The following is a 12945-nucleotide window of genomic DNA, read 5'->3' on the forward strand; positions in this document are numbered from 1 at the left end:
ACAGCCATGGTATATCATACCTTATACCACGGGTATGACAAAACATTTATTTTTACTGCTCTAATTACATTGATAACCAGTTTATAATAGCAATAAGGCACCTGGGGGGTTTGTGGTATATGGCTAATATAGCACGTCTAAGGGCTATATCCAGGCACTCCGTTGCTTCGTGGAGAAGAACAGCCCTTAGCGGTGGTATATTGGCCATATACCACAAATAGACTATTGGTGCAGAAATATTGTATAACACATCACACGTGTGAAGGTGACGGTGGAAACGAAGGCATCGTTTATGTCACATGGAAACATTTTTTTTTTCTTAAACTTCCCATAATAAACCTGTCGCCCAATCATCAAGTAGCTTTGGTTAGATACCAACACTTCCTCGCTTATCATTGGCCAATAGTTGACAATCGGATTCCAGCTGTTCCCCCTCCCTCCTGATACATTGGAGACGGACACATTTCTAGGCCAATAGAATAGTAGAATTAGATATAGTCCGTTTCTGGTTGGTGGATTGGCGGTTAGGGAGGAGAAGTTGAATCCAATTCCAGCTGTGCGTGCGTTCTGAGGAGCGGATTCTTGGTGTGGGCAGCCTCGCCGAACGAAAAGAGTCAGGAGAAAGAGAGATATAGGGAGATACTTTTGTGTGGTTATGTCGGTAACAATGTGACGGAACCTTAAACACATCAAAGGCTGTTACATCATTTCACACGCGCTGCACCCATACCCCGCGTATACGCAAAGGATGCCTTATGGATGTGTTATTAGAGCGGAAATGTTAAGTACTGTATTTCAATTATGAAACACTTTTAGGCTGGGGTACATACAGGCGCTAAAACACCTCATGTTTGGATGAATGGAGTGAACATCTTTGGATACTAAAACCGAGGACGAAAACGAGGAGAAAACGAATTGTTTGTTGATAGTTTTTTTTTGGTATTGATTTGAGTTGAGTTGTTTTGACTGAAGTGGGAAAGAACGGGAGAGGGAAGGAATAGGAGAGCCAACGGTGGGGATTCTGCTATAAACGCCAGACCAGGACTTGTGTCTGGAATCTGACCAGCATTTAGACAGAATTCCAAGATATTACAAAGGGAAAGGTTATATGAAGAGTCCGTGGAGTTCCGAGAGAGCTCGAGACTAAAAACCATGCCTGGCGCATGATGCCCATAAACCCGCTGTAGCGACCACCTGGAAACTATACAGCCCGCGAGACGCACGCACGTACCGACTCTTTTCCTCCCCTCCTGCTCGCTCTTCTCTCTTCCCTTCTTCCCTGCACGCGCGATTCGGGCTGCACTTTTGCCACGAGAATCCATCATGCGATGACTGAGCGCGCTTTGGGCACAGCTACTGATTCTATTACAGGTAATACATCAACAATTACAACGATAAAAACGCCTGTTTTTGTTATTGATTGTGTTATGTGGTTGGTTTGCGCAATTCCAAAAGCAAACGAATTTCGTTTAGTAATCCATTGATGTTGCTAAAACGCATGATTGAAGTTTGGAAAACAAGAATATGAATAATTGTTCATTTCTTAAAGATGCAGTATGGCATGTGATACAGTGTGGAGAGAAAATACATGGGGACGGGAATCCCTCTATCCAAAATTCCGAGGCACTGCAGCTCGGTTGGACCGATATTTGTTGCCAAATGTTGTGAGAAATTTGGGTGACATAGAATTATAAACAAGTGTTGATCGTTGTTAAAAACAAATATAGTACGGTAGTGTCAAAATAACGACATATTTTCGTTTAAAACGGACTTCTCTATTGGAATAAACGCATTGGGAGGTGAATGCATATTTGAGTGAAATCTAATAACGGATCCCGCTGCTCCCTACTATATTCTGCTCCAATATTTGGATTTAATTGTAAGCATATGTCTTGGAGACCAGAAACCCTTATAAAGAATGTTATACAATCCTGGTATAAAATCTTAATAACACGTTTTTCGTTTTTCCCCAAATATCCTTTAATCTATTTGAAACTTCCCAATTAGGCTATGCAACGAATATGAATTTATCTATCAACAATAACAATAGTCCTCCTAAATAGAATCATCCTACACACACTTTAATGATTTTTTGTGTGCATAATCCTTCTGTCATTCCTAAACTATGTTTATGTTTTGCCCAAATATATGAAAATAATTATGGACATATACAAGTCATTATGTTGAGCGTCTTTAGACGGCGCCTTATAGTTGAATGTTTAAGCATTTCTATGTTGGTGATGTTTATGAAATCATATGTTTATATTTCCTCCACCCCTTCCATCTCAGGGGGTGAATGATGGATGAGGATGGGGGAAATGTCCCCGGTGACCTCCGCGCCAGGGACACAGAGGGGCGCTCCTCTCTCCCCAGAACTTTCATACGGCTCAACGACCTGTCTGGGGCCGGAGGAGGAGGCGTAGAACGCGGCGAGGTGGAGCCAGTATCACCGGGACCTGATGGACTCTCTACATCCGGGGAGGAGGCCTCGGCAGGCGGGGAAGATGAGCTGCCTCACCCCACCCTGGCTCCCGTCGTGTTTTTCTACCTGAAACAAACCACCCCTCCGAGGAGCTGGTGTCTGAAGATGGTCTGCAACCCATATCCTTTTAATTAGAAATAATAGCTGTCAGTTCACTCATGTGTGCTCTGCTCGGATCATGGGATCATCTCTTATATATCCATACCCGCACACACATCTGTGAAGGTAAGATGCAACTGCTTTTGGTTATGCGCTCATCCAGTCCTCTCAGATCTACGTAAGTGCCTTCGGTTTAAGTCTTGAGGTTGAGTTGGGATCCAGAGTATCTGGGTAGGTCTATAAGGCTTTATGGAGACCCATGTGAAAATCATGCCTCTTATAATCTCTCTGTCTGTTAATGTTATTGCTGGCAAAGAAGTCGGATGAATTTGCCCTTAGAAGCTTGTTTTAGGTCCGTTTTTTGAGTTTCAAGAATCGTAACTTCAACCTGGAGTTCAACGGACATCGGGTCTTAGTTCAGGGGTCAATCCATGGCTTGCACCTATCGATTTGTCCTGCTGGATATCTGGTGACCTCGTGAAATTGAGGTCAAATATGACTGAGTATGAATATTGCTCTGCAATATGGACAATATAGCATTGGCTGCAAGGCCTTATAAAGAACAGAGGCCATATATTGATTGCTGTGTCTCGAGGGGTTGCAGGCCTATACTTGTTCATTTCACATTTCAAATGATTTGCACCTGATTTATTTTATAATTTAGCATTTTTCCTGATTAGAATTGATTGATTAATCATAATTACAGTAGACAGTGAAAATTGATGGCCCTCCACACACACACACACACACACACACACACACACACACACACACACACACACACACACACACACACACACACACACGGTTTCATCAGAAGTCAGTTCTTGTAGGGCTGAAAGAGGCTATGTTCTAACTCATTTCTTGATACATACCTGTGTTGTTGTTTATTGACTGCTAGCTCTGTGTTGTGTCTCTGTGTCTGGGAATGTTACAGTAGTGGAGTCTAGTCCTTTATTAAATCATACTTGAGAGAGAAACCGGTTATCGATTCATAAGAGCACAGACCCACATTGATTTAGTTCACCCCAGAGAGGGGAGAAGAGATATAACTAGCTTGGTGTGTGTGTGTATTATGGCAGATATGTGGAGCATACCTCGTCTTCCGTGGGTTTTTTGTGTTACAGTGGCGGTGTGTGTGTGTGTTGCGAGGCTGCAGTGTTTAGGTAGATGCTCTTGGAGCAGCAGCCCTCTGAAGGGGAAAGAATGCTGGTTTGGCATGTGTATGTGCTGGCTTACACACACTGTGATGTCTGCTGTGGACCAGTGTGTGTGTGTGTGTGAGTGTGTGTGTGTGTGTGTTGTAACACAACCCAATAGAATTGGCTTCTTTCACCTGATTATCCTCTCGCCGACCTTTATCTCCTCACCTCCAGTGTTAGTGTGTCTCCCTCCCATCAAAACTCTCAATGAGATGCTCGTCTCTCACGTCCTCTTTCTGTCTGTCTGAGTCTGTCTCTGTTTCTCCACTGTGGTTCGTATATGCAGACAGTATACTCCCACACCCCCCCCCCCCAACCCCCCTGCACTATCACAGAACCCCTCCTCTCTGCCGTCCGTCTCCCTCAGTCTCCCTCAGTTATCAGCGGTATGCGTCGTCAGTGGGGTATTTCTCTGCTAGAGGTCATAGCCATTGCTCTCTCATGTCCATATCTGTAAATGCCAGCAGAGCTTCTCCTTGGTTCCCTTTCTACTCTGTATCAGAGGACCAGGGGCCTCCAGGGGCTTTAGGAGCCACAGGGAGGAACAAGGCCCCCAGAGGGAGCTCATTACCAGGGCCCCAATTTGAGGAGTGAGACCCTCCATCGCTGGGAACTCCTTTGACACACAGCGCTCCGTAGAGAGACAGGCTGGCTGCTGAGGGCTACAGGCCCAGCACCGAGCCAAGAAAAAGGAAACAATCTGTAGGGAGACATTGACTGGCCAATCAGTTCTGACCTCTAATGCTTTGATGTTGTGCTTGTGCTCTATGAGCCACGACACATGCTTTGTTCACCAGGACCCCTGTTAACCGCAGTGACATTGACATTAGGAGGAACCTGTGCCGTACCAAACAGAGGGACAAGTGGTTGTGATGTGGCGGTAGGTAATTGAAGGGATGCTAAGTTGGCCTTTGGAGAAGTCGGAGAGGCCAAACAATGTGAGAATATACAGACCGAGCGTCTAGAGCGGGAACTGGCTGCCTGCTAAATCCCTGCTTAGAGAAACAGAGGGGGAGGGAGGGAGGAAAAGAGAGATAGAGAGCGGTAAAGAGAGAGATGGAGGGGGGAGAGAAGGAGAGCGATAGAGGGGCGGGGGGAGAGCGGAAGAGAGAAAGAGAGAGAAAGAGAGAGGGATGTCACTACAATTATCTGACCCGCTGTGCTGCTATATGATGGCGATGTTTAACATGGTCGCAGTGTAGCCGAGACGTAAGTGTGTGTGTGTGTGTGTGTGTGTGTGTGTCTGTGTGTGTGTGTGTGTGTGTGTGTGTGTGTCCAGGGCTGGGTGGCTGTTATTTTGACGTATCTGCTCCATGTTTTGCCCTTGCTGTGTTTCTGTAGCAATTTAGGAAAAGGTCAGCGGTTCTGTAATACTTTATAATCTAACTGAGATCGATCTCTCTCTGTACCCCCCACAGAGCTTGTGTGTGTGCTACTGAAGTCTCATCTCTGTTCAGGATTATGAGAGAAAACTCACATAGTGTACATACCACCACACCGGGGCACACTAGAGCCAAAGCTCTCCCAAACAGGGTTAGGACTCAAGAGTGAGCTGATCCTAGATCATTGTCTACGGGCAGGTTCTACAGGCAGCCCCTGGTGTCCCCTGACGGCCCCTGGCTATTGTATCCAGGGCTTGTCTGAGGTAATTAGGACCCCTGGACACTCACACTGACATTTAGGCCCAAATGAAGGACCCCCAGGGTGTCTACATTGAGTGATGTGGGGCCCGGCGCGTTGCCTGCGTGAAATTCCCCCTCCTGGTTCAGCTAATGATGACCGCATGTGTTGGGGAGAGTGGGGAGAGAGGTCTCTGACATGCACGCACGGACACACACACACACACACACACACACACACACACACACACACACACACACACACACACACACACACATAGGACTCCCGTAGGTGTCTCCTCTCTGTCGGACAGCAGGGTGGTGCCAAGGCCGTCTTCTAAACATGGAGGAGAGGAGAGTGTGAGCACATCCTTCCTCTCTGTCCTTTCTTCTCTCGCTCACTTGCTCTAACAAACACTCCCTCCCTCGCTCCTTCACACACAATCTCTCTCCATCCTTCATCCTCCCTCCTCTTTCTCTTCCTCCCCCATCTCTCTCCCTCCGTGTCCCCTACTGATTTAGTACCAGAGGGTTGTGTAGTCCAGTCTGCAGAGAGAGAGAGCGAGTGAGCTGACCGATGGCTCTCCTCTCACTAGCACTCTATCATTGTTTTGGCTGCGGTGAGAACTTAGCGCCTCACGCTAGCTCCCATGCTAATGATTTATTGCCAGTCAATGACGTTTCAGCAAGCTTGCTGCCTTCATCAGGGTTACTCTGTTATTGCACTGGAACACTGATATGGGCCAATATTGAAGGACACACAATAATTGATTCGTTTTAGAGTCACAACACTTTGGACGTTATGTCTTAATCAATTATTGATGTCGATATGCTTTGTTTTTACGTCTCCCTTTGATTCTTTTCTTTCCCTTTGAATCTCTTGCTCCGTCCATATCTCCTTCACCACCGTAAGAGGAACAAACAACAGTTGTGTGTATTACAGTGCATTGGGAAAGTATTCAGACCCCTTGACTTTTTCCACATTTTATTACATTAGTCTTATTCTAAAATTGATTTAAAAAAAATTTGACTCATCAATCTACACGCAATACCCCATAATGACAAAGCAAATACAGATTTTTTTGCAAATGTATTAAAAATAATAAACTTAAATATTACATTTACATAAGTATTCAGACCCTTTACTCAGTACTTTGTTGAAGCACCTTTGGCAGCGATTACAGCCTCAAGTCTTCTTGGGTATGACGCTACCAGCTTGGCACACCTTTATTTGGGGAGTATGTCCCATTCTTCTCTGCAGATCGTCTCAAGCTCTGTCAGGTTGGATGGGGAGCATCGCTGCACAGCTATTTTCAGGTCTCTCCAGAGCTGTTCGATCGGGTTCAAGTCCAGGCTCTGGCTGGGCCACTCAAGGACATTCAGAGACTTGTCCTGAAGCCACTCATGTGTTGTCTTGGCTGTATGCTTAGGGTCGTTGTTCTGTTGGAAGGTGAACCTTCGCTCCAGTCTGAGGTCCTGAGCACTCTGGAGCACGTTTTCATCAAGGATCTCTCTGTCCTTTGCTCCGTTCATCCTGACTAGTCTCCCTGCCGCTGAAATACATCCTTACAGCATGATGCTGCCACCACCATGCTTCACCATAGGGATGGTGCCTGGTTTCCTCCAGACGTGACGCTTGGCATTCAGTCCAAAGAGTTCCATTTTGGTTTCATCAGACCAGAGAATCTTGTTTGTCGTGGTCTGAGAGTCCTTTAGGTGCCTTTTGGCAAACTCCAAGTGGGCTGTCATGTGCCTTTTACTGAGGAGTCGCTTCCATCTGGCCACTGGCATAAAGGGCTGATTGGTGGAATGCTGCAGAGATTGATGTCCTTCTGGAAGGTTCTCCCATCTCCACACAGGAACTCTGGAGCTCTTTCAGAGTGACCATCGGGTTCTTAGTCACCTCCCTGAACAAGGCTCTTCTCCCCTGATTGCTCAGTTTGGCCGGGCGGCCAGCTCTAGGAAGAGTCTTTGTGGTTCCAAACTTCTTCGATGTAAGAATGATGGAGGCCTTTGTGTTCTTGGGGACGTTCAATGCTGCAGACATTTTTTGGTACTCTTCCCCAGATCTGTGCCTCAATACAATTCTTTCTCTGAGCTCTACGGACAATTCCTTCGACCTCATGGCTTGGTTTTTTTCTCTGACATGCACTGTCAACTTTGGGACCTTATACAGACAGGTGTGTGCCTTTCCAAATCATATCCAATCAATTGAATTTACTACAGGTTGACTCCAATCAAGTTGTAGAAACATCTCAAGGATGATCAATGGAAACAGGATGCACCTGAGCTCAATTTCGAGTCTCATAGCAAACGGTCTGAATACTTATGTAAATAAGGTATTTCTGTTCTTTATTTGTAATAAATTTGCCCCCAAAAAATATTCCTGTTTTTTACTTAGTCATTATGGTGTATTGTGTGTAGAATGATGAAGAAAATGTATTATTTAATCCATTTTAGAATAAGGCTGTAACGTAACAAAATGTGGAAAAAGTCAAGGGGTCTGAATACTTTCCGAATGCACTGTATCTATTTCCTTTATAAGATAATAAAAGGTGAAATGAACACTTACTGAATCTGGAGAAAATATGTTCTGCTCCACGTTGTCCTCCTGTTTTACTCTCCTCTGCTGTTAAGAGCCTGGCTCTGAGAGAGAGAGAGAGGGAGAGAGAGAGAGAGAGAAAGGGATAATGTGTCTTTTTTTGTGATACATTTGTTATTGTTGACAGTTGTTGCTTAACAGGTATATGCACAGCGAATAGACATTGTAACTCATATATGTTCGTAGCGTTCATAATGAATGTATTATTATTGAGATGCGGCGACATTGGCTCACAGAGGCAGGTGTGACTCGGTATCTCAATGTCAATGACACCTGAGTGCTTATATATGTTAGTAGTGACAACATCATTTCTTTATATACTGGTACATATATTATCCATTGACAGTAAAGTATGTTATATGAATATGCACAAAAGGGGAAAAAAACTAAAGAAAGGTGTCTCACAGCCTTAAAGGGATACTTCGGGATTTTGGCAGTGAAGCCCGTTATCTACTTCCCCAGAGTCAGATGAACTCATGGACACTATTTTTATGTCTCTGTGTCCAGTCTGAAGGAAGTTAGAGGTAGTTTTGTGAGTCAATGCTAACTAGCGTTAGCACAATGATAGTCAGTTAGCGCGCAGAGACATCAAAATGGGGGGGGGGGGTCCAACTAAGTTAGCATGTGGAATTGTTTTAAGATGGTCATATCAAGGATCATTTAGCTTTTTGATTTGACATTTTAGGAGCCTTTTAGCTATACAATTATTTGTTGAAACATTGCATTTGGTTGTAATGCAGTTAGCGCATATAATAACACATTGAACAGATTCATACATGGAAAAACAGAAGGTCAAAAAATAAATACGTTTGTTTTAAAGTGTTTTTCCTGTATCTGAGAGATATGAGAAAGATTAGAACATTATTTATATATACCCGTATTTGACAAAAACATTTGGGCACTAAACTACTTCCATATGTACTTCCATTCATTTTTTAAAACTGATACCAGTCTACCTTCAGACGAGTCTTGTGAGGCTGGTGAGTGTCCTAGAGCAAAACAACCACCATGTACGTGTTTGTGTCTTAGCTTTCCATAGAGGGGTCATATTGTATTGTATTTTGCATTGTATTATGTATGTGATACGTGGTTGGGATACGACTGTGATATGTGTTTGTCTTGCCTGGGTATCTTAAGATGAATGCACTAGCTGTGGGTCACTCTGGATGGGAGCGTCTGCTGAATGACTCAATTGTAATGTAAATGTAGTGCTATGTATATTTATGTATTTTATTTGTTGTGTTGTTTCCTGTTTGGACCCCAGGAAGAGTAGCCACTGCCTTGGCAGCAGCTATTTGGGGATCCTAATAAATAATAAAACATAAATATTAGTGTGTAGCCCAAACTGTTCGGACACTACAGAAAGAAGTTGGCAGATCGGCGGTACTGGCTTCAGACGAGTCCTTTGATGCTTGTAGGGGTCGTAGAGCAACACGGAGAACACCATCGTGCTCGTAAGTCTCATCTTTCCATAGAGTGGTCATATTAGTTCACATATGACAGACGTTTTTATGAGAAGACTGATTTTCGGTATGTTTCATGGTCTGACAAACACCGCTATAGCTCGTCGGCCACCATCCATCACAAATGTGGAAGGCCAATGCAAAAAAAACAGATGTCTCTAGCTTAAACAGACGGATTTTGATGGGGATTTTTTTTAGTATGCTAATTAGATTTATGCAGAGGCGCGGACATTGACTCTAGGAGGGAAAGTTAAAGATACAAAATTAGATGTAGGTTTATTAAATAATACGTGATACAAAATTAAAATTGGCAGAAGTAAAATAAAAAATAGGAAAATGTTGAAAAAGACTGACAAAACAAACAAAAAACTCTGAAAGAGTTAAACAGAAAGTCCTGCCCAAAATAACTTACTTGGCATAGGCAGGTTGTACTAGGCTCTGACCAGCCTCCCCATCCTCTTATCAGACTGTGCAAGTCGGATTGCTATACCATATGATGTGGTTAACGGATATGTAAAATACCTATCCAGGCGTTGTAAGATCTGGCAGGCATCAGCAACACCTGGGCAGAGAAACATGACCAGAACCTGGACAAACCTTGGGTCAACAATCTATGGGAAGAAAGTCTAATAACCCTCAGCAAAAATACATAAACAGGCACAAAACCTCAATACAATGTTCTCATTATCACTTATCAGACATTAACTATGATGAACATCATTTTAAGGCAGACTTATATACATGTATGGGCCTATTCCCACCTGTGCACGCATTCGCGCAAGCTCTAGGACGCACAGTGGAGCACATGACAAGCCGGTGCGGTGAGGAGCGGGAACACAAACAAAACAATCAACGATATGAACATGAAATTAGATTAAATTAAAGAAAACATCTACCACGTAAGTGTCTGAGAATGTTTATGAGTTCCTAAACACCGCATCCACTCAGAGGATCAGACAGCAGATAAATGACATGAAAGAAACAAATGTTTGCCTGACAAAATAAACGGGCAATATTAGCAAACTGAAACCATGTAGCCTAAATTAACATGAAACGGAGCTGTAAATGAACATCTGGGCTTTGGAAAAACCGCATTGGTAAATTCATAACTTGTTGGGGAAATGAAATACAGGATAGATAGATGAGCATGAAACTATTCCAAGGGACAGATACGTGTTGGGGATGGAGCGGTAAGAGGAACAGATAGAGCTAGTGTGTATGTATCTGATAAGTCTATAAAACAATGAAAGGTGAAGGGAACACTTAGCTAATCAGCAGAACATGTCTTGTGCTCTTCTTCCTCTCTTCCTCTTCCCCTCGAGTTAAACGCCTCGTGTTGGCTCGAGAGAGAGGAAAGAGGAAAGAAAGGCCCCCAGTTGGAGAGTAGAGTGGGGTTTCAGAGAGCCTTTTTAAGAGGTTAAAAAAGTAGGTCTGTACCAGTGGAGGCTGGTAGGAGGAGCTATAGGAGGACGGTTCATTGTAATGGCTGAAATGGAATAAAAGGAATGGAGTCAAACATGTGCTTTCCATATGTTTGACATGTTCGATAGCGCTCCATTTATTCTATTCCAGCCATTACAATGAGCCCGTCTTCCTATAGCTCCTCCCACCAGCCTCCACTGACCTGTACTCAGCTACTTTATTTTCATATTTTCTCCCTCCTTTTCCTTTTCTCTCTCTTTTCTCTCTCGAAATTCCAGTCTTCCCCCTCTCTCCCGTTTCTCCCTCCACCTCTCCCTACTCTCTCTGTTTCTCTGGAGAATTCCATGCGTCTTGGAATGCTTGATGCTTGAGTCTGATCATTGCTGAGAAATGCTATGCTTATCACAGGTGTGGGCGTGTCTGTGTGCAGTGTCAGATCTACAGTACAGGATGTATGTATCATGTATATGTAAGCATGGTAATAACAAACGTTCTCTCTCTCCATCCCTCCGGAGGGTTGCTACATGACATGTCAGTCACATGAAGTACAGCATTCCCATTACGTTTGATTAACTATTTATATGTTGTTACGCACGCAACGATTCCCTGTAGGGGGTGTGTGATGTATGTGTGTGATTCACATGGCGTGCAGACTGTAGATCTCCCTGCTATGTATTTTGGATGTGTTTGTTTTCAAAAATATGTGTTTGAGTGTGTGTTTGTTTGGGGAAAACGAGGGGAGTAAGGGGGAATCTGATACACATCCTACTTCAAAGGATATTAGAACCCTACTGTTGTCAGCAGCGGTGTGGGTTTGTGTGCGTGTGTGTGTGTGTGTGCGTGGAGATGCTAGCACAGCGATTGCCTTGGATGTATTGGCCACAACACTCAACACTTTGAACAATGTTATACAACCAACAAAGACTTCAAGACTCATTTCAAGGACTGATTCAACACAGACACATTTTCCTGTTCATCAGTCAGTGTGTGTGTGTGTGTGTGTGTGTGTGTGTGTGTTCTATCGCAGGTAAAAGAGGGCTATTAATTAAGAACAGGCCCCTTACGGAGTTCTTTATTCACCGGATAGATGTGTCTGTGCTACTGTGTTACTGACACCTCTCTCTCTCTCTCTCTCTCTCTCTCTCTCCTTCGCTCGCCCTCATTCCCTCTCTCTTTCTCGCTCTCTCTGTCTACCTCTGTCTCTATCGCTCTCTCCCTCTCTCCCTCCCTCTCTCCCTCAATGTTCAGATCACAGGAGTTGTTATTCACACATTAATTGGCACATTCATAGCCAGTGCCACCGCCACTGATTTACACACACACACACACACACACACACACACACACACACACACACACACACACACACACACACACACACACACACACACACACACACACACACACACACACACACACACTGATATACTGTGTCAGGTGGTTGTCATGGCAGGTAATCCTGTCTCTCTGCAGTCAATTAATCATTATTCATTTTGGGCTTCAGGTCCAGCACAGTTGGTCAATCTACAAAAGTGTTTGTTCATGTGTGTGTACATGCCTTTATGTATGCAGGTGTATGTGTCTGTCCGTCTGTCCGTCTGTCCGTCTGTCCGTCTGTCCGTCTGTCCGTCTGTCTGTCTGTGTGTGTGTGTGTGTGTGTGTGTGTGTGTGTGTGTGTGTGTGTGTGTGTGTGTGTGTGTGTGATGAGCCTATATATCTCCCCCATGCTGTGACAATATTCATGACACCATGTTCACTATGTAATACTTCCATCAGTACCAGCTCTAATACTCTCTATAGCAGGCAGGGGATCCTGCAGTGTATGAGTCACTGTATAACAGAGTTTCTCTGACCTGTCAGCATTTGTGTGTGTCTTGTGTGTGTGTTTGTGTGTGTTGTGTGTGTGTTTGTGCCCTTGTGTTGTCAGTGTATGAGAAATGTGTCTCTTTGCATTTTGACTTAAGTCAGGCACACGGTGTGACTATTTGGCTATGTGTGTCTAATATGTGAATGCGTGTGTGTCTGTGTGTGTGTGTGTCTGTGTATGGATGTGTGT

General features: G+C 44.1%; 1 protein-coding gene across 12 annotated transcripts in view; it reads left to right on the top strand.

Annotated features, from left to right (window-relative positions):
- Window positions 1-542: 542 nt before the first annotated feature.
- The window catches only part of cacna1g (calcium channel, voltage-dependent, T type, alpha 1G subunit), a 351444-nt gene continuing 339041 nt past the window's right edge, over window positions 543-12945 (top strand). For 9 of the 12 annotated variants that reach the window (XM_029764695.1, XM_029764692.1, XM_029764700.1 and 6 more), the window contains exons 1-2: window positions 548-1371; window positions 2290-2601. In XM_029764695.1, coding sequence (XP_029620555.1) covers window positions 2297-2601 — 305 coding nt within the window. In that variant the 5' untranslated portion in view covers window positions 548-1371; window positions 2290-2296. Of the gene's footprint in view, window positions 1372-2289; window positions 2602-12945 lie in introns of all 12 variants that reach the window. The other 3 variants (XM_029764702.1, XM_029764694.1, XM_029764701.1) reach the window with 3 other exon arrangements.

This window comes from Salmo trutta, chromosome 10 (assembly GCF_901001165.1).
Source record: "Salmo trutta chromosome 10, fSalTru1.1, whole genome shotgun sequence".
Taxonomy (NCBI): domain Eukaryota; kingdom Metazoa; phylum Chordata; class Actinopteri; order Salmoniformes; family Salmonidae; genus Salmo; species Salmo trutta.